Source organism: Mauremys reevesii, linkage group 6 (assembly GCF_016161935.1).
Source record: "Mauremys reevesii isolate NIE-2019 linkage group 6, ASM1616193v1, whole genome shotgun sequence".
Classification (NCBI taxonomy): Eukaryota; Metazoa; Chordata; order Testudines; family Geoemydidae; genus Mauremys; species Mauremys reevesii.
Genome location: NC_052628.1, coordinates 86,949,881 through 86,972,384, shown reverse-complemented (window position 1 = coordinate 86,972,384; position 22,504 = coordinate 86,949,881). Strand labels below are relative to the sequence as shown.

Below are 22,504 nucleotides of genomic sequence, written 5' to 3'. Positions count from 1 at the left end.
TCTTGTTCTATGGCATCAGCTTTTATGTTGCTAACAGAGCTTAGTTCAGTAGCTCCACAATCACTGTGAGTCTCTTCAGTCTCCTCTTGCACAACCACCTTACCCTCAAGATGTTTGGCTATGTTTTCCTCTTTAGAGAATCCACTGAATTCTCAGGAAGAAAATGGCTGGTGTCTCTCTTTTGGGACGAAGACATCTGGCCTTATTTAACTGATACAAATAAAAATAATATTTATCCAAAACACTAATATCATGGTCTGACTATAACAGTGGTTTATCATCTCAGCATATCTTTTGGCAATCATCATTTCTTTCTCTACATGCTTTTCTCCCACGGTCCATTTTCAATTGCTGTACGTCTTCCTCACGGAGGCAATACTACGTCCCAGCACAGCAGAACTCAAATATTTTATATTTTTCCTTTAAATGAAAATATGCTGTGTGAAGATCTTTTGTGCTTCTTGATCGCAGCACCAGACCTATTTGAGCTCTTTGTCTTCACAATTCTTTCTGGACATTCCTCATCTGAGCTATCAACTCGGGGAGCCCAAAAATAAGTACTAGAATCTTCATACGGAGCCTCTGTGGTTTTACTTGAATAATTGTCAGTCTCACACAAATTGAGGTTGTGGCAGGACACTATGTATCTCTGACCACATATCTTTCTCACCTATATTTTGAAAATTTGACTTTTCTTTGCTGTTCCAGGTTTCATCAGCAAGTGCAAGTTAGCCCAAAATACCCGGGGAGATCTCAGGGTCCCTCCTTTGTCTCTTGTTCCTAATTATTGTCTTTCTCTTATCGTTATTAGCCTGAATGTTATAGAAACATTTGTTTTCTGGGGTAACCTCCTAAATAATCAAGAGAAATGCACCTCTTTTTATGCTCTTAGTTAACTTCAGAGATTCAAGGAAGGCTGCAAATATTAGCATGTGCATCGAGGTTAAAATCATCTGTCGATTGTGACAAAGAACTATGAGAGCTTCTGGTTTCTTTCTTCCTGCTACTTAGTGCTATTTCACTTTCATTGCCTTGAGACAAAATAAGTCCTTGAGATAACAGTGAAAATTTCAGCATATGAGCTGCTTGCTGAGATTTACTAAGGAACAATTGTGCCCAACTCATAACATGCTGGAATTTTTATGTCTCAGGAAGAGTCAGATCCTCAAGTAGTCTGTGATCTAATTCTGAAATACAGGTTTGTCTCATACATTCTCTGTGTGCTTTTGGATTTGTGATAATTATTTCTTGTTCTTTTCCTTGATGGTTTACTCCAGATGATCTCTGAATTAAAAGTTTCCTTCCATTTGTTGCATCATTAGTGCTGAGAGCCACTTAACGCAGAAGTTTGGTTTTCTTCTTCTTTAGTGCTCACTACAGAATGTAAAACTGCTCCTCTGGAAGCTGATGAGCTTGGTTTATTATCAGTACCGCAAGAGGGAATCTTTGTCTTTCCACTCCTTCCATAAGTAAGCTAAGCGCCTGGCCCAAGGGAGTCTGAGGTTGCTGGTGCAAGGTATGTCTGTTTCATTAATGATTTCAGCATGGAGCCGTTCAGCTGCTTTTTCAGATAAATGCTCCATCTGCAAAAAATACATGTACACAAAAATGAAATTTTTCAATAAGAGTAGAACTGCCAATATAATTCTTACAGATGAACTGAGACCTTCCATGAACGTATTCAATGCAGCATTACAGGACTGAAGCAACTAACTATAGGCAAAAAAGGTAAAAAATGCATATTAGTTTGGATTAACTAATTAAAACAAGATGCAATTTTACGTTTCCATTCTGAGACTAAAGTCTTGGTTCTGCATCCAGTGATGTCAATGGCAACATTCCATTAACTTCTATGGGTGCAGCCTCAGGCTGTAGGAGCTCTATCCCCAACTGAGCAAAGTACTTAGGCATGCGTCTAACTTTAAGCATGTGAGTAGATCCATTAATTTCAATAGAATGGCTCATGAGCTTAAAATTAGGCACAATCTTAGGTATCTTGCTGAATCAGTTCAGACTTTTTGAAGCTGCATGAGCTTATTGGCTTTAAGGCCAGACAGCTGCTTTAAGCACACAATTATCTTTTAAAGCAACACCATCAAAATACTCATGCTGCTACAAAGACTCTGGCTAGAGTTTAGCTGAAGCAATACGTGATGAAAAATGGTTCATAAGAATGGCCATACTGGGTCAGATCAATGGTCCATCTAGCCCCCAGCATCCTGTGGCCAATGACAGGTGCTTCAGAGGGAATGAATAGAACAGGTAATAATCAAGTGATCCACCCCCTGTTGCCCATTCCCATCTTCTGGCAAACTGAGACTAGGGACACTTCAGAGCATGGTTTTGCATCCCCGCCCATCCTGGCTAGTAGCTATTGATGGACCTATCCTCCATGAATTTGTCTAGTTCTTTTTTGAACCCTGTTATTTTTTCACACAGCATCCTCTGGCAAAGAGTTCCACAGGTTCACTGTGCACTGTGTGAAAAATATTTCCTTTTGTTTGTTTTAAACCTGCTGCCTACTAATGCCATTTGGTGACCCCTAGTTCTTGTTATGAGAAGTAAATAACACTTCTAATCTACATGTTATACCAATATAATAAAAACCAGCAGGATCTTATTAAGAGGGATAAGGCAAAGATGCCACATTTATTGTAAATACCATAACAAAACAAAAAATAATGTTTTTCTACTTGTTTCTATTACTACTTATTCCTTATACATACATACACACACACACACACACACACATTCATTCACACAATCATTCATTCAGGTTCTGTATATATGTTATAGTTACCAGCCTAGATGTTGCTCATGCCAAGTTACTGGCCAGGTATCTTGGTCATGAGGATGGAGCCGAGTCTGTATCAGATGCATCTGATGCTCCTGGAGGCTGGCAGCAGAACCATAGACGCAAAGTCCTCAGTCTTTGGAGTTCATTCTTATAGGAATTAATTCCTATGTCAGTCCATGAGAGTTGCTTCATTTTGCTGTTGCTAAATCAATCAGCAGGTGGCTGGCTCCATTCTGTCAGATGCTTGTTTTTCCTTCCTTTGAGGTGATGGGGGTCATCTGGTTGATTCCACTTGACACCTTCTTCAGCCAACACTGAATTTTTCAGACTGGTAACTCCCTAACCATTCATTCATTGTTTAAACTAGGCACGCATTCACATACATTCTCTATCTTAATTACATTTAGTTCACTGTTTCTTTACCTTTTGGGGTGTTACCAATTTCTGTGAAACTCCCTGTCTTTTAACAATTAAAGATAAAGTGAGATGAAAACTTACAGAGGGTGGGGGTCTCTATTTATACACTATAACAGCTACTGTTTTGGCTTACTTAGAGATAATTAAATGTTTAACAAGTTTTATACAAAGTATCTCTTTGAGCAGGCTTTACACAGACACAGCTGGTGGCTTGCAGGTTAGAGGCTAAATGTTGGGAATCACAAATTTACTTCTAACATAAACCTTAAGTTATAAAGTATTAATTAACAATAAATCAATAAATCATTTCTCATATAAACCATGTTTAATATAAACCTTCTTTAATATCCCTACATACATTCTCCACATCAGTCATGGTTTTATAGACCTCTATCATATCTCCCCTTAGTCATCTCTTTTCCAATCTGAAAAGTCCCAACCTTATTAATCTCTCCTCATACGGAAGACGTTCCATACCCTTAATCATTTTTGTTCCCTTTTCTGAACCTTTTCCAATTCCAATATATCTTTTTTGAGATGGGACGACCACATCTGCACGCAGCATTCAAGATGCGGGCGTACCATGGATTTTTATAGAGGCAATATGATATTTAATGTGGACCAGAGTAATAATTAAAAATAATACTTTTCATTTCTACAGTACCTTCACATAAAGAACCTCAAAAGACTTTACAAACATTACCAGTAGGATGGGTAAATATTATTCCAGTTGCCACAGAGGGAGAAATTGCAGAACAGCGTGATTAAGTGACTTTCCCAAAGGCACACAGATATCTGGCACAGAAAGGAATACAGCCCAGATCTCATCCACTTTTGCTAGAAAGTAATACAAATGAAGCAACATAACAAAAATCGTAAGTATTTACAAATAGTTTCAAATGATTAAAGAACAAAGAATATTTACCAGCTACACAGAAGTCAATGTCAACTGAAAAAAATACTATCTAGCTCTCCAACACCTTCTGGCATATCCCTGTATACTCAATAACGTGGCCCTTCCAGTAATTAGTTTCTGACCTTTAAATCTTCCTCAATCTTCATGTACCCAGGCAGGTTTCTACAAGAGTAGATCTCAAATACTGCTGCTTTAGAGCTCGCTTTAACATGAAGGTCAAACAAACTTCTCTGGCTCAGGTCAATCTCTCACTTCACTTCTAATAGTTTATCCTATCTCCAGCCCACTTCCCATCCAGAAGGAATGACCCAAGAGAGTTACCATTAACACTCAAATATTTTTAGGGCTTTAGAGATAAGTTATCCTGGGGAGACCTCAGAGTCCCTTCTTTGTCTCTTTTTCCTAATTATTGTCAATAAACAATGCTGTATCTTCACTGGAGTGGCCAGACCAGGCTGCTCAAAATGGAATATTGCATACCAGGACAGTTAGTCTGCTTAGTCTCTATTCTCGCCTCCCCGACTGCTCAAAGAGGAAGTTACCTTGGTATACTCCTCCCACCTCAGCTTCTGTCTGAGTCCTTCTGCCCAGTTAATAGTGTTTTCTTTTACAATTGTTCAAAGCTTTCTCAAGCAGCAGCAGCAGAGCAAAATGGAACTGATTTTTGTCAATTACACAGCTCCCCAGAGGGTTCTGAATAGCAGCTAAATAAACTGACAAGACTGGTTAGTGTTTGCTGTGCTGCAGTTTTCACCTTGAGCAGCTGTGTATTGGAAACAAACTGTCTAGCTGAAGATTACTTCTGGGGAAATTCTGCACCACTGCGCAATGCAGAATTTGCGCAGAATTAATGTTCTGTGCAGAATGTCCTTTCCCCCCCATAGAACTGACACCGCAGTGCTGCTGGCTGTCACAAGGGGTAGCTGGACCCAGCACAGCCCAGCTCACAAACAAAAGACATTGTCAGGGGAGGAGGGGGCAAATTCTCCTCACCTCCTGAAGGGAGGAGGTGGCATGCATGAAACTCCATACTCAGCATCAGGCTTCTCCCTCTGCATTCATGGGCTCTAGGAGGGGAAGTGAGCAGTTTGATGGGCGGCTGGATGCCTCCTTGAATGGGTGCATGGAGAGGTGGATGATTGAGTGAGCAGGTGGGTGGCTGAGTGGGACAATGAGTGGCTGAGCTACTGGGTGTGTATGTGGATGAATGGACAGATGTATGGATGAGCAAGCAGATAGATGGCTGGGCGATCATATGGCTGGGTGAGTGAACAGTTGGATGGATGGTTGGAAGGCTGGGTGGCTGAGCAGCTGTATAGCTGGGAGGGTGGATGGAAGGCCGCTGGGGTGTTGTGGGGTTGGCTGGGGGGGGGGGGCAGGGCAGACGCGCTGCCCCAAGCACGGGTCTGTGCTGGGGGGGCGCTCTGCTTGCCTGCAGTCCCGTCTCTGGGACCTCTCCGCGCGCCCTCCCGGCCGGCCGCCACAGTGGACCCCTCCGCAGGCAAGCCACCGGGCATCCCCTGCCCGCCCGCCGCCCCCCGGCAGAGCCCCTCTCATGCCGCCCCAAGCACGCACTTGGCGTGCTGGGGCCTGGAGCCGCCCCTGGCAATTGGAAGGCTGGGTGAGTGACTGCATGATTGGAAGGCTGGACAGCTGCATGGTCAGGCTGGGAAGCTCTGTAGCAGGGCACGTGGCTGGCTGGTTGTACAGGTGCAGGGTCAGGTGGCTAGGTCGGTGACTGGCTGCCTAGCTGCACAGTTGAACCAGCCGTTGCACGGTGGGAGGGGCGAATGGGCGGTTGGGTGGGCAGTTGAATGGTTGACGGGTAGCTGTGTGGCGGGAGAAGTGGCTGGCTGAGCGGCTAAACGCGCAGGAATGGGGGGAGCGGGCAGGTGCCTGACTGTGTGGTTGGAGGGGCGGCTGCATGGCGGGAGAGGTGAGTGGGCGGCTGGCCAAGTGTCCGTGTGCGGCGGGGTGACACATTCAGCCCTGCCCCCAGCCCGGGACTCCCCACCCGCCTTGCCCGCAGTGCTCAGTCCCTGCGCCGGCCCACGCGAGGGTTCTTTATGCCGCAGCCGGAAGGGGCAGCGCTGCGCAGGCCGGTGCCGGCGGGCTCGGGGCCAGTGGAGGAGGGATGGCCGGGAACAGGCCGCCTGCCCCTGCTTTGGGGCGTGTACGTTGCTACGGGGCGGGAGGGAGGAGCCGGGCAGGCCGGGGCGGGGACAGGGCAGGTACCGGTCTATGCCTCTGCTCCTTCCCCGGCTCGGGTGGCACTTTTCACAGAGACAGCGGGGTGCGAGTGCCTGGAGCCGCGCTGAGCAGCCACCTGCCCGCCGGGGAGCCCCCGCCTCAGCCCCGCTCGCCTTGGCCCGCAAGCGGCGGGTGTTAGCAGCCGCCCCACACCGGCTCCCGGCCGGGGCCCTGCTGGGATGTGGGCAGGGGAGACTCGCCCCGCCCGACTATGTTCCCAAGTCTTTCGTTTCTTTAGAGGAAGACTTTCAAAATGTCTTAATCCAAAAAAAAATTATATCCAACCCTGGCAGATTTGAAATATCTTGGTCCATGGTAAGGAGTAGACCAACCTCTGAAAGATTACTGTGAAGTGTCACTAGAGGGCAATCTTTCACTTCCTTCACGAACAAATTTTGTGTATCATTTCTTTCATAGGCTTAGTGCAAGAGATGAGCACAAAAGTCTTCAGACTGATCACGAGAAAAGATCAGAGTTCAAATGGTAACTATTTAATAAAAAGTATTTACTATTTTGGCTTCTGCTTATATACCAGTTGAGCTAATTATCTTAGCAGCTAGAATTGTGAGTGCAGTCCAAGTGAGAGCTGGAAAGTGTCCTTCAATTCAAATTCCATGTCAGATTCAGCTCTTCTTTCCTTACACACTTAACTTACACACTGCCATGGCGCTTGCCTCCAAGTGTTTTTCCTCAAACTGTTAGGTTGGTTTCCCTAAGTAAGGTTTTTTTTTTAAGTTCAATTGAGTTATTCAATCTCAATAATTACTTTTAGGCATTTAGGGCAAAATTTGTGAGCAGGATACAAACAAGAAATTCACAGACATACTTTTTGAGTATGTGCTTTAGTTATTTGAATTAATATAACCCAGTCATCGTGACAGAACAGAAATACAAACATTAAAAAAAGGTCTTGTTACTTTACAATGAAAGCTGATAAAGAGGTGGATGCTTTCAATTATTTTTACCATTTGCAATGCCTTCCCTGGCCTAGTCTAGACAGGAAAAATGGTGCCTTTCAAAATCAAGTTACTAAATGGAATATGAAACACCATTTTGCATTTAATGTAGACACAGTTTAACTACCTTAGAATCTTGTTAGCTTGTCCTGGTGTACTGTAGACTATCCCATCAGGTAGCTGGCCCTGGTAATTTTATTTGGAATAAACTATCTTAATATATTTTAAAATGAACTTAAGCAAAATCACAAAATAGATAAGTGGGACAGTCCTCAGAGCCTCAGTCATTATTCTTGGCTGGTTGTTAGATCTCCCTCTTCACACTGTTGTATAAACCACAATCCTTATTCACCCATACAAAATTCACAAATTGTCTGACTTGCTAGTGGTTAAGTGGGTGCAGATCAGGGCAATTCCCCTCAGCTTGACTGCTGTGGACAGCTCTGATGTCTTTCTGCCAAATCTGTGCTGGCCTGTTGAGGGCTGCTCTGTCCACTGATATTAGCTGTATCCGATCTGGTACTATCTGACTAGGTCTTTTCTGGCCCATAGTTGCAACTCCTGTCTGGTGTACTGCTGCCATTCTACTAGACCCATTTTTCTTAGCCAGGGGTACACAGAGGTCTTCCAGGGTGTACTCAACTCATCTAGATAATTGCATAGTTTTACAACAGGCTACATAAACATTAGCAAAGTCACTACAAACTAAAATTTCATTCTGTGACTTGTTTATACTGCTTTATATACTATACTCTGAAATGTAAGTACAATATTTATATTCCAATTTTATAATTATATAGTAAAAAGGAGAAAGTAAGCAAATTTTCAGTAATAGTGTGCTCTGATATTTTTGTATTCTTAGGTCCGATTTTGAAAGCAAATAGTTTAAGTGAGGTGACACTTGGGGGCACGCAAGACAAATCAGAGTCCTGAAAGGGGTACAGTAGTCTGGAAAAGTTGAGAGCTACTGCACTAGGCTAGCTCTGATCCATTGCCACCATTCCACTAGTTTGGCTTCAACTCATCACAGTTGGCTCCAAATGGATGCTGGAGTTCAAGAGTCTGGCTTGGAACCTCTCCCCAGAACAAAATGAGACCTCAGAGTCCTCACTCTCACTTTATCTTTCCACATACATTCATTCACACAAAACATGTTTAACACAGTTCCTAACAAGACAACAAAGAAATACAAAATAAAACAACCTGATGCACTGTCAAAAAAAAAAAGAAAAAAAAGAAAAAAAAAAGGCATCACTTAAGCAGATGTAAATTACCCTTCAATTGTAAGAACCCCTTCAATTTTACCTTTTTATCCCTCAGCTACTAGGAACACACCCTGAATTTTCCCTTTTCATTTTGAGGGAGCCAAAGAGGCCATGCACTCCCAGCCTGGCTCTCATTTGTAATGTGATTTATTTGAATGTGAAAGGTGCTATGTAAATACTGAAAAAAAACCAGGAGTACTTGTGGCACCTTAAAGACTAACAAATTGCTACTCTGAAACCTGTAAATACTGAGTAATTATTATTAAATTTCAAATTTGCAAACTTTTTATCGCCATTTTTATCTCATTAACCATGACTAGCTCTCATGTTTCAATAAATGTCTTTTGAAGTTTCTGATGATTGATTTTTGTTGATCATTCTACTCAGATGGTGAGGCCAGAGGGGATCTGATGACTCTGCATTGATACATTTCTATGCAGAGCAACATAACCACCAAAAATTCAGTGTAAAGCAATCCAGTCATTATCGACAAGCAGGTAAGAAGCCACAAAAGCAGACAAATCTCTGAAGCAGATGTTCCTAGCCTTTCTGCCAATCCTGGTGGGTGCTGGATGGGCAAGGTAAGTTAAACCTTCTCAGTTATCTAACCATATGTACAAACTTCAAAAATGAGCCAATTATAATCTAGAAGATCATGTTTGCTATAATTGGGCATTTTTAGGGCGTTCACAGGAATGGTGAGTATAAATGTAAGTAGATTTATAGAAAACAACATTTTATATCCTACCAATGGTACACAGGAAATGATTGAACATGTTTTTACTAACCTGATGTGACTTACTGGTTCAGTAACAGTAATTCAGAGAAAAGGGTTTATAGATACAGTTAATTTTAATGCAAGCAGTGTGCTTTCAAAATTGGCTGTTTCAATGTAAGGGCTGCTTTTCAGAATGTGACAAAAGAGGTAAAAAGACATTTTACTTGTATGAATTATCAAGCACTTAACCTGCCTCTGCCAGGGAGATGAAATACCACGGCTGCACAAAAATGTGTATCCAGGGCTCTTTAAAAGGACCGTTTCAAAAGATGAAGATAATTATGAGCTCATAATTATGATGATTTGGAATTGTTTAAGAACACTTTATTAGATAACAAAAGGCATCATTTGACAGTCATGAAAGAAAGCTACCTCCATTAAGAACCATCCTGGTGAAGAAGGGAAGAGAAAGCAGTAACAAAATTAATTATAAACTTTTATTATAGACAGAGCTGTTAGTGCCACCCATAGTTAAGGTTTCCATTATAAGACTGTTTTCAGTTACTTAGAACGTTGCCTATCTTTAGCAGTTTGGGCTGGAATTTTCCATGCTAGGTGACTGGCTCAGGCTGTATTTTCTGGGAAGTTTAAGATAAAATGGTTCTGCCATTTCTGAAAAAGGGATTTGGGAAAATTACATGTCCTGTATTTAAAAAATTCTTAAAATTGTTTCACTGAAAGCTGTAGCAGATCTTTGCTTTGGAACAATGAATTGAAATCTGCCAGGGGGATCAACCTCATGTCAGGTATGTGCCTTTTACTGTCACTATGAAAATTCACTCAAATTTGGCCAAGTTATGAGCCATGAAAAATCAAATTGCACATGCTCAGTTGATGTTTGTGGGTGGCTAAATTCTCCAAAGCTTTCATCTGCACTGAGAATGCTCAAATCTGTGTAGCTCCTATGTGCCAACTGGACTAAGTTTGTATCCTACCCCCAGTCATTGAATCTTCTCCATCCCAGGACTGCAGGTGCTGAGCAGGATTTACTGCTATTGCTGTTCCAGATTGCTATGGTCCTGGTCACCAGAACTGAGAGCAAGAAGGCTGTCTCTCCTGTGCTCTCAATGAACCCCTCTGCTGGCACCTAGACAGCCTGGAGGAGGAATCCTCATGACTTGAATGCAGAGAGGGTGAGGAGCTGGGGTAGGGGGAGGAGATTGCAGGGGCCAGAGGACAGCAGAGAGCGAGGTGTATAGGATTAGAGGGGATTGGTGGGTGTATGAGCTCACAGAGAAGGGGTTAGAGCTAGGGGATGGAGAGGTTGGATAGGTGCAGAGGAGGAAGGAAGAGGGGGCCAGGGTGTGGGGAGATTGAACAGACAGAGGATAAGAGGGGAGAGAGCTGGGGTGCGAGTGGAGGTTGGATCAGAACAGAAGAGGAGGGAGACAGGATCTGGGGAGTGGTTGAGGGTGTTGAATAGGAGCAAAGGGGAAAGGGGACAGAAGACATGGTGGAGAAGTGGATAGGAGCAGAGTGGAAGGAAGTTAGGAGATGTGTGTAGAGGAGTGGATAGGAGCAGAGGGAGATGAGCACATGAGGCAGAAGTGTCTATAACCACTACAGAATACTCCCCTCCAGAGCCTGAAATCAAACCTAGGAGTTCTGAGTCTTCAGATTCCTCTAACATCAGCAAACAATCATGAAAGCCATTAAAAAATGTCTCTCTCAATCTTTTCTGGCATTTTGGGCCACACAGCAGATAACAACCTACTACTGCTACCAATTACTTCATTAGTTCAAGTGGCAAAGGTCAGTGCTACTGTAGTGCTTAGGAGCCCTAGTCATGGATTAACCTCTCCCCATTTCCCCATGCACTAGGTGCTGTACAAACACAGAACATATTCATTATTTCATACACAAGTTATTGGACTTAATATTCATTTATATAGTAGAGAACAATAATTTTTTCCAGTGTAGAAATGTCTGGTGAAACTATATGGACTGTGTTATGCAGGAAAATCAGATATGATTATCATAATTGCCCCTTCTGGCCTTAAAATCTACGAATTTCCAGTAGGTCACTGAGTAACTTACTAGCCAGCCTTAAAGAAGAAAAGTTAGTTACAACTTTTGATTAAAAACCCTTGTCACAAGTATTGCTTGCGAATGATAACTGTTGAACTCTGCTACAATATTGAATGAGTGGATTTTATGCTTTTTTTGTGTGATTGTCTAGGAGGATGCAAAGACCATGATTACCTCAGTACCTAAAAGTTGAATAACTTTGGCATGACAAATTTGAATTTGTTCAATTTTTTGGTGTGCATACAATTTTTAGGATTTAATAATTACAAAAGGATTGTTGAAAGGACCTTTGCCAGGCCCAAAATAAACTGACTAGTAAAAGCTGTTCTGAAATCATTTGTGGTCTCCAGCAAGGATTGATAATTAATTCAGGGGTTCTCAAACTGTGATGTGTAAAACACTTGGTGGTGGTGAGCTGCAGAGAATCATTAGCTTTCTGGGGCTCACTTTTTCCCCTATTTCCAGTTAATAAAATGCATTAAAAGAGCCAAAAATGAATCAGCCTCTTCCCATTTATCATGTTTTCTGCATAGGCTATTGTAGTTGCCATTGTATTAAAAACAACAAGAAAAATATTTTTAAGTGATTAAAAAAGTCCCTTTTTCAACACACATTTCATATGCTAATTCTTTTTGTTAATTAAAGATTCTAAATAGGGCACACAACAATGTAATTGAGAAGCTTTTCAAATTCTTCTATTGATAGCTACTTCCAGTCATGTATAATTATATACTCCCACATGGAACACAATCAATAATGTTAATTATTTTCCAAAATAAGAAATGCACCTCATCTTACCTCAAACATTTCTCTAATTAAACCAATCAGAACAACAACAAAAAAAACAAAAAACCATAAGACTGAACATCAAGAACACAGTCTCTATCCAATGGGACACAATGTCGAAGTTTTCATAGGTCACTGTTTACTTCCTTTCTGCATTGTGTTATCTGCTATCTCTGTATAGAAAATGAAAGCTAAAGTGTCTTCCCCTGAGTGAAAGCAGAGATCCATTGTTCCCCTTTATTATGATGCAATAATATTGCCATGTGATTATGACAAGCTGACTGTATGTTATGAAAAAGATGACTTATTGTTAAAAATTACACCATAGTTTTAAATTCTGGTCATTCTACGTCTCTACACATCATTTGACAGGACAGAGAGCAGCTTAATTCTCCATGAGGGAGCTGCGCAGCATTGAGGACAGATTGTAGCCCCTTACAGTGGTGTATAATGGAATAATCCCACTGACTTCATCTGGCCAAGGTGATTGCCATTAAGCTATCTTGAAAAAAATCAAACACTAAGGAGACTGCTTCAAATACTAAGATGGGGTTCCTATAAGGATCTGCAGGAGAGGGGTAGATCCCGCTGAGGAATGGCTGGACCAGTCACTAGCCTTTGTAGAGCTAAGGAATGAAAAAATGCTAAACACAAGAATGTGGACCATTGTCTCTGCTCTCAAGAGGGCCATTAACTGCTGCAATGGCTGAGGTATACACCAGGAGATCATTCAGACCTTTCTTGAGAGCTGACATGAGAAAATCCAAAGTACACTGGTGCAAACAGGATAGGCAGTGACAGAGGTGAAAGTAAGCTGGTACAGTACAGTCCGGCTGGTACCCGACCAGCTTCCCCAGGCAGGGGCGGCTCCAGCTTTTTTGCTGCCCCAAGCACAGCAGGCAGGCTGCCGTTGGCGGCGTGCCTGCAGGAGGTCCCCGGTCTCGCAGATTCGGCGGCTTGCCTGCGGGAGGTCCGCCAGTTCTGTGGCTTTGGCGTACCTACCGCTGAATTGCCGCCGAATCTGCGGGACCGGTGGACCTTCCGCAGGCAAGCCACTGAAGGCTGCTTGACTGCCACCCTCGCAGGGACCAGCGCCCTGCCCCCCCGCAGCTTGCAACCCCAGGCACGCGCTTGGAGCGCTGGTGCTGCTGCTGTCCCCAGGCCGGTGATTTAAGGGCCTGGGGCTCCCGGCAGCAGCTGGAGCCCCGGGACCTTTGAATTGACACCAGAGCCCTGCTGCCAGAGCCCCTGTGTGGTGGTGGCAGCTCAGGCAGTGATTTAAAGGGCCTTTTAAATCACTGCCGGAGACCCTGGCTGCCGCCGCTACCCCAAGGCCTCCAGCAGCGGGGCTCGGGCGGTGACTTAAAAGGCCTGGGGCTCCAGTCGCTGCGGGGAGCCCATGGCCCTTTAAATTGCCACTGGAGCACGGTTGCCGGAGCGCCGACAGTGATTTAAAGGGCCCGGGACTCCACTGTGGTAGCAGGGGCCAGGAGCCCCTGGCCCTTTAAATCACCACCGGAGCCCTGCTGCCACTACCCCAGGGATGTGGCAGCAGGGCTTGGATGGCGATTTAGAGGGCCCAGGGCGGTAGTGGTGGTTGGAGCCCAGTGCCCTTTAAATCGCTGCCGGAGTCCTGAGTGTGATAGCGGTGTCTGGGAGCTCCAGGCCCTTTAAATCACTCCCAGAGCTACCAGCTGCAGAGGCTGCCGGGAGCCCCAAAACTAGGGAGCCAATTAAAGGGCCTGGGGCTCCAGCTGCCGCTACCGCAGTGGAGCCCCAGGCCCTTTAAATCTCGGCCAGAGCCCTGAGTCCGGGGTAGCAGCAGCAGCCGGGAGCCCCTGGGGCTCCACTGCGGTAGCTGGAGCTCCGGGCTCTTTAAATTGCCCCCTAGCCCCAGGGCTCCCAGCAGCCTCTGCAGCTGGTAGCTCTGGGGGTGATTTAAAGGGCTACCTCAGCTGGAGCCCTGGGCCCTTTAAATCTTGATTTAAAAGGCCTGGGGATTTAAAGGCCCCGCCTCTTCTGGTTGAGGCCCCACCCCCTACTCAGGACTCTGGAGTACCGGTAAGTCCTTGAAGTTACTTTGATCCCTGGTAGTAGGGTGCCCAGATGAGAAGACGTGAAATATTGGGACGTGGAGGGGTGTGTGTGTGCTGATGGAGCAACAACAAACAACAAAAACAAAAAACCCCACAAAAACCCCAAGAGCCAGTGGCAGAGGAAAAAACAAAAACAAAAGGGAAAAAAAAAAACCCAAAACCCCACCAAGAGCCGCTGGAGCGTAGGAAAAGTTGGTGGGGGCTCACCACCACACCAGCTCACCTTCGCTCTGCCTCCACCTCCCCTGAGCTGGCTGCCGCATCCTGCTTCTCCCCCCTCCCTCCAGTGCTTGCGCCACCATACAGCTGATTAGTGCAAGCCTGGGAGGGAGGGGTGAGGAGGAGGAATGCGGCGTGCTTGGGGAAGAGGTGGGGCCAGGGCAGGGATTTGGGAAGAGCTCCAATGGGGCAGTGAGGGGGCGGGGCTCGGGGAAAGGGCCAGGGTGGGGATTTGGGGAGGGATCCAATGGGGGAGGGAGAGGCGGGGCAGGGCTGGGGTGGAGTGGGCACGAGCAAAGGGGCAAAATATCGGGACAATTCACGTCCCGACCGAACAAGTAAATATCGGGACATCTGGTCACCCTATCTGGCAGTGACGTTCCTGGAATCACACAAAGCTGATGAGCTCCTCCAAATCCTACAGCAGTTTCCCGTACTTTTGAAAGCAGAGACTTGTTTTACCAATCCTACCATGTGTCTTTAAAAGGTCTACACATCTTAGTTTATATATAGTTTGTGCTATCCTCCCCCAGTTAGTCCTTTGCACACATTCACTTTGGGAAATGGTAGCACAGAACTTCATAATACAACACTTTATCTCCTTCATGCTTTGATGAGTAGTAAACAATTTTGAAATACTGTATCCTCACTGGCATCTGAGTTAGCTCCTATTACCAGGAATGGGGCAATTCACAACTCAGAATTATTGTTTCAGACTCTCTGCAAACTCATTTTTAACTGAAACTAATAAATACAGTAACTCCTCACTTAAAGTTGTCCCAGTTGCTTTGTCCACTGCTTGCAGGAAGAGCAGCCCATTGCAGCTAGCTGGTGGGGGCTTGAAATCAGGGTGGACTGGCAGCCCCCACCATCAGCTCCCTGCTCCCCTAAGTTCCCTGTGCAGCAGCTGCCCAGGAGGGTATCAATTGCCAGCAGTTCAGCTGTCCCTCTCCCCATTGCCGTGTGCTGCTCCTGCCCTCTGCCTTGGAGCTGCTCCCCAAGACTCCTGCTTGCTGCACGGGGGGGAGAGAAGGAAGACGGGGGCTGTCAGGGTGTCCTCCTTCCCCCTACACCCCACTTACCCCATTTCCATAGAGCAGGGGGACACATGACAGGGCTCAGGACTGAGGGAGCTTGCTGGCAGCAGCTGCGGACTCAGCAAGCTGATCTAATTAACAAGGCAGTGTACTTAAGAGTAAGGTCAGCGTACTTAAAGGGGAAATGCGCCTCTCTCTCTCTCATACATGGTGTGTGTCTCTGTCTGCGATGTTGTCTCCCCTCCCTCCATTCCTGCTGCCTTGTAGGGTGAGAGAGTTAACCCTTGAGGGCTCAGCCAATTGTTAGTTCATCATTTAGCAGTAAGGCATTCCCTGGGAAATATCCCAGCCTCTGACTCCTCCACCTCAGCCAAACTTCACAATCATCCTAACGGTATACCAGTATTAAACTGTTTGTTTAAAACTTACAGAGAGAGAGAGAGTGTATGTATGTGTGTGTATGTATATAGTCTTTTGTCTGGTGAAAATTTTTCCCCTGGAACCTAACCCCCTCATTTACATTAATTCTTATGGGAAAATTGGATTTGCTTAACATCGTTTCACTTAAAGTCTCATTTTTCAGGAACATAACTACAAGGTTAAGTGATGAGTTACTGTAGCATTCCGAGTAAAACCAGTAATTTTGGGGAGGATACACTGTATTCTTCATACGTTACAAAAAAGTCGAGTCCCTGCTTTTAAGTGCATAACTCAACACTACATTAGCTGCAGAGTTACAACTAGCATCTCCATAACTAGGTATGTACTGGCTTTCGATACAGAATACAAACATACATATGGGGTTTAGTGTGCGGATGCTGGGTGTTGTATGTGGCCTGTGAACTAGAGGAGCTCAAATTAGATGATATGGTGTTCCCTTCTGGCCTTAAACTGTGTGACTTTATAACACTCTTTGAATGTTCAGAAATACACCAAAGAGTCCAAACTAAATATTAAAATTGTTTTACATCAAAAATACTTCTTTTAAAGACTGACACATACTGTATCCAACAGTTACTAAAACATATATAGAAATCATCAACTTGTAACAGTCCCACAGACTGTACCATTTCATTGGACAGCACAGTCCTGAAAAAGTACATTGTGAACACTATATTTTGTTTGTACAGGATTAATATGAATTTAGGTTGATATCCAACACTAAGAAACATTCTTTTATCATAAGAAGTGCCATCATTGCAGAGTGCTAATTTTTTTCAGTATATTTTTTTTATTAGGGATTCCTGCCATCATATCAATATACAAAACAATCAGGATATTGACAGAGAAATGTGAAATGCACTGTACAAAGATAAGGCTTGAGTTACAGGTACATTTCCCCCCCAGGTCTTTTGTATTTCTATGAAATAAACCCATTTTTAATTCTTCCCAGAGTAGCATTCATAAATAAATGACAAACCACAAAATAGATTCCAAGTACATAACATTTTACCATATATCCAAGCACAGACAAATACACAATACTGTACCTACAAATTCTTCATAATCCAACTCTGTCATCATCAGCATTAAATACAAGATTGTTTCTATGTGTGGATATGTATTTGCCATACTATGTGTGTGTTTGTATAATATACACACAGTGTGTGTAATACACAAAGTTCCAGCCCTTTAAAGTCCCAAGTCTTACGTTGTAAAATGGTATGTTACAGGAACTCTGTTTCTCAGTGGAATTCAGTTTATAGATCAGAAAAGCTCCTGCATGGTGAGAGGAACTTTAAAGGCCAGGTCTGTATACACATACAGTAAAATACACACACACACTTGCATTTAATCCTATATATCTCCTTATTGCACTATCAATTCTCTGAGGTAATCTTTTCCTCATGCATTAACCATTTTCTGATAGAGTTAAATCAAACAAAACAAATGCTCCTGTTTCTGGAGCTCTATGACTTTACATAGACAAAACTACACGTTAGAACACAGCACCTAACTTTTTATAATTAAAGGACTTAATAAATAGGATCCAGCATGGAACCCTGCCCCTGTATTCTAGCAGGCTGCCAGCTTTCATAAACATCACTACCTAGAATCCATCAGATGGACATCTTTGTTTAGAAAACCATTTGTATGAATAATATCCTGTTAATGGCAAATGTCTACTTTAGTTCGTTGTCAAAAGTTATATTAGGCTGGATAATTCTTGCTTAAGGGGAACAGATTGTTTAGCTGGACATTACGCAAGATGAAATACACACAAGACGACTAATCAATAGTGATTGCCATTGGGACCAAGCTAGTGACGAAAGAGAGTGAGAAGAGAGGGGACTAAATGGTTCTATGTAGTCTTTGTTCTTTGGGAAATGAGGAAACAACCCAAATGGTTACAACGGAGAAGAACAATTCCTAAGAGCTATGATTGTTTTATCCTTTTAGAGGTGTCAAAAAAGAAAAAAGGAGAAAACAAATTCTCCTGTTGGAAATTTCAAACTGATCATTTGCAAAGGTTTAGAGGAAACAGAATTGCAATTCCCCTTGTGAAGCATAAATGATTCTGAAGTATATGAATTACAGTTACCGTTACAACATGTATGTACAATATGACAAAGACTCAAATATATCTCTTATTTTAAAAAATCTCTTTATAAAGTACACAGACATTATGGGGTGAAGTTGCAGCCAGTACATAGGCAAAACTTCCACTGGCTTTAATGCGAGTTTTATTTGTGTTATGGCTGAAGGTTCACAGTAAATGCTTTTGATTAAAAAAAAACAACAGTCCTCTATGATGATGCTCCAGTTTACAAAATACAATTTCCCTTTTTCTGCAGCATTTGGATTGGGGTAGGGGTATCCCACTGAATTTTCTAAATGCTCACAAGGTTTTATGTATATTCTCTACACAATACTGGGAGCAAATCCTCAGCACATTAAAATAACAATGAACCTCATTGACTGGAGTCCTATCAATAGGGAAATAGTATGAGTACAATGCCACACATACATGGTAAGACAATCAGCATGCACAGGAAATGATGACACATTAAATGATGATTCTCTGGGATGTGTTTCACAGAATAGTGACAAAAGGAATAAAGAACCAAGATATTTATCTTAAAAATATTTTGTCCTTTTATTATGATTCAGTAGAATATCTGCATGTCAACTGTACAATCTAATGCCTTGATTTTTAAAGTATTTTATACTTTTTATTCTCTAGCCATTTTTAAAAAGTAGGTTACTTATCTACCAATATAGCTAGACATTTCTGATATTTATCTCTTCATCTTTCCATGTTATGTACAATAATCTACATTTAGTCCAAAGATCCATCACCTTCTGGCAAAACTTACTTACACTGTCTTGTAAAAACTTAGCACTGATTGAAGTGTAAGATGACAGGACACAGATGAAGGTGGATTATCATTTTCTCAATGAAATTCACCCCCTTTAGCTTTAGAACTGTGCCATTAAAAACTTACTTGAGGATTGTGTGTCATTTCATCTCCCCTCACCAGTCCCCCCGCACTTGAATAAACTTTCTGTATGTTCTACAAACTGTAGGCCATCTTTTATAGAGTTATAATGAACTCATTGTCCATCCAAAATATTTTAAAAACAAACCATTGGTAAAACATTAAAAAATCCCCTACATGCCCTTGTGCATTAATTTTACCAATCTGTACACTTAAACAATTTCAGAAGTCATCTTTTGCTAAAAATTTACCAAAATATTTTAAACACATAAAAATATAAAAAAAACAAAAAACAAATCAAGAAACAAGAACCGAGCATAAACATTGCTTGTATAGGCATTGGTTAGAAAAGACTGTTACACCACTAAGGAGTATATTCAAAAACATTTCCTTCTCGGCTCTATCATCATTGAGATTCAGAATGTCATGGCTTGTAATGGCAAATAATGAACCCTAGTACTATCCAGTCTTGTCTGATACAACAGATCATCAGGAAGTCAACACTGAAATAAAAATAAGACCTCTTTTTGGTTATTTAAAGGCCACCAGATAAGCCTATAACTAAAGCAACTGTTTATGAAAAGCAAATGTTAGATCTTGAACAGTCTTTAATGGATTGAAAATGAAGATAGCTACCTGCTGATGGCCCCATGGGCATTATGAGAAGCTAATGCTAACTGAAGTTTTGAATATAGCCCTTAGTTGTATCATATTTCTTTAACATTTAAGAGTTTCCCAGCATGTCACGAATGAAGTTTATTTTGCAAGCCACCCACTGCCTAAGAGGACAGTAATATTCAATGTGAAATTGCTGAAACTCTGGTGTTTGACGGATTTCATGAAGAAAGGAGATATCAAGGTCCGACTCCAAGAGGACAAGGAGGAGTGGAAACACGAACAACAACAGTCCAAGGCCTACAAAAAGAAGCCTGGAGAAGCTCTTCACAAAGGCATTTACCTGCATGTTGCCCATTACAAAGTCATAACTGCACCTAAGCGCTCTACGGGCTTCTTTCAGCTCCTCTTCCTCAGCAACCAAAAATGCATTTTCATCCGCTTCCAGTTCTTCAAATGAATCTGTATCTTCTCTCTCATTCCCTGCTCTTGATGGGGTGTCAAAGAGCATGTCAATCTCATCATCAACTGGGGTGGGCAACAAGCTGGCACTTGGGTTGTACACCAGTTCTGAGATGGTTAAAGGTTCCTCTTTGATCTTCTCTTCCTCTTCAGTGGTGAGATCTATACTCTCCCCAGCATCCTTAGCAGGGGAATTAGATATCACAGGTACAGAAATTTCATCTTCCTTAGGCAGCTGAATACCTAAAGAAGGGAGATAAAAGGACTCAATTTCTGATGTCTGACAAATTCATTCTTTCAGTAGGATTCTGTATAGGAGACTGCACAAACGAAATGTACTTTCAGAACACAGTGGTGGAAGGAAGATTCCACAATCACTAGCTTATAACTTGATTACTGAAATCGGTAACGTTTTAGTACTGTATAGTTCTGGCTGGCATAGACTAATAGGACATTCCCTTTAAAATTCCACCTATTCTGCAGCAGAGGAGGAGTGTCTTTTACAGGAACTCAATCCTCTGAAACTTGAGACCTGATTACCTTTTAATCTTAGCATACATAAATTAAGGCCATTATTTGTGGTTAACTGCAGCATATGGAAAGTGAAGGAGGTCATTTTCTGCTAGAAGGCAGACTTCTAATAATCCAGATCCTGTTTTTACTATACAAACAGGTGTTACTGGGATGCAGTTAGGAAAATGTAGCTCCAACCTTCATTTGAAATGAGAGACAAGAAAGTTCCCTAGAGGTTGGGAAATTTAATCACTACCATTCAACCACAGGTGTCATGACATCAGGATAGGTTATTATAAATTCTTATCAAGAGGAGACCATGTGAAAGGAGAAGACGGACTACACAGTAGGAGATATGGATGGAAGTGAATGGATACCCTCGGTCCTGATAGGAATATCTCTCTCCCATGTCTGTTTTCTTCCTTCCTTGTCCCTCGCTCACCTACACTCCCTCCTTGTTATTGGTCATATCTTCCTCTCCTTGATGCTTCTCTTTTCCAGCCCTCCTCCCTCACATTAAATCTTTCTTATTCTCACCAATCTGTCCCTTTCTCTTCCTTCCTTTTGTTCTCGAGTTTTCCATCTCCCAATCCCCTGAAGTCTCTCCCTTTACTTTCTTCTTCTCCACTCCTAACCTACTAGGTTTTCTCCAATATGCCACTACATTCTCTTTAGTTGGCACTGACAACAGCAAAGTGAAAGTAATTTAAAAATCCCAATTTGAAAAGTGCTCTGGCTGAGTCATGATTGCTATATGAGTGCATCAAAAATCCCAGTGTTTTTAATCACTTCAGTCAACTGCTATTAGCAATGAGTAGCAGAATGGAGGAAGTGGGCAAGGGAAAGGAGCGGACTCAAACAAGGAGTGGGGATTTTGAAAGGATACAATGGAGTTGTGATGGAACAATTTCAGATTTATTCCCACGTGTAACTATTAGCAGCTGTAGACGTTCTCCATCTTTAAAACAGAACAGTCCCCAAAAAAAGATACATGGGTATGTGTGGTAGTAATAAAATAAATAACACTTCCACGTTATGGTGCACACCATGTGGCAAACTTTTAGAGCTGGATGCACAAAATAAATTAGGCATGGTGATGCTGAGCCTGAGTTAGGTGCCTAGGCTCCCTATGCAATGAATGGGAACAGATAGATGCCTTAGAATGTGATTGACAAAAAGCCAGCATGCTAGATGGGGAGCCGCTAATGCTAGCCAGTGGGAGATACCAACAAGAGGGTTGTGTGCTAAACCCCACCACTCTCACAGAAAGTCACCTAAATTCAAGCTACAGGGAGGCGCCTCTCTCTGCTTGCTGTTGTCAGCTGTGAACCCTCTCCTGGAGTTAGGCCCCTCTGCCATGTTAGCATGAAGAAGTGGTAGTGCCCACCTTTATAACTTTTAGCCCAGTGGTTAGAGCACTCACCTGGGATGTGGGAGATGCACGTTCAATTCGCCCCTCTCCATGAGCCTTTTGGACTGCTGCTGCACACTGAGCAAATGTTTTCAGAAACTATTCATAATGACTCCAAGAGAGGTAAGAGCTAATTTAGATCCCAGCATTTTGTATGTATAGCTTGGAAAAAAATGATCCCATGTGCATTACTTTGCATTTATCAACGTTAATTTCATCTGCCATTTTGTTGCCCAGTCTCCCAGTTTTGTGAAATCCCTTGGTTAAGTCCAAAGCTGACTGAAAAGAGTTACAATTCTGAATAATTTTGTATCATCTGCAAACTTAGCCACCTCATTGTTTACCCCTTTCTCTGGAGCATTTATGAATATGTTGAACAGCAATGGTCCTAGTATGGATCTCTGGAGGACGCTACTGTTTACCTCTCTCCACTGTGAAAACTGACCATTTATTCCTAGCTTTTGTGTCCTATCTTTTAAGCAGTTACTGATCCATGAGAGGACCTTCCTTCTTATCCC

General features: G+C 42.8%; 1 protein-coding gene and 1 long non-coding RNA gene across 8 annotated transcripts in view; one reads left to right on the top strand and one right to left on the bottom strand.

The window, feature by feature from the left end:
• The first annotated feature begins 5,920 nt into the window (after positions 1-5,920).
• LOC120408615 overlaps positions 5,921-22,504 on the top strand; it is a 51,270-nt gene continuing 34,686 nt past the window's right edge. The window contains exons 1-3 of one of the 2 annotated variants that reach the window (XR_005600821.1): positions 5,921-6,066; positions 6,798-6,863; positions 8,989-9,098. This is a non-coding gene — a long non-coding RNA (uncharacterized LOC120408615). Of the gene's footprint in view, positions 6,067-6,212; positions 6,304-6,797; positions 6,864-8,988; positions 9,099-22,504 lie in introns of those variants that run through there. The other variant, XR_005600822.1, reaches the window with a different exon arrangement.
• Positions 18,280-22,504, bottom strand: part of FRMD3 (FERM domain containing 3) — a 236,295-nt gene continuing 232,070 nt past the window's right edge. For all 6 annotated transcript variants that reach the window (XM_039545743.1, XM_039545741.1, XM_039545740.1 and 3 more), the window contains one exon: positions 18,280-20,305. In XM_039545743.1, coding sequence (XP_039401677.1) covers positions 19,710-20,305 — 596 coding nt within the window. In that variant the 3' untranslated portion in view covers positions 18,280-19,709. The remainder of the gene's footprint in view (positions 20,306-22,504) is intronic.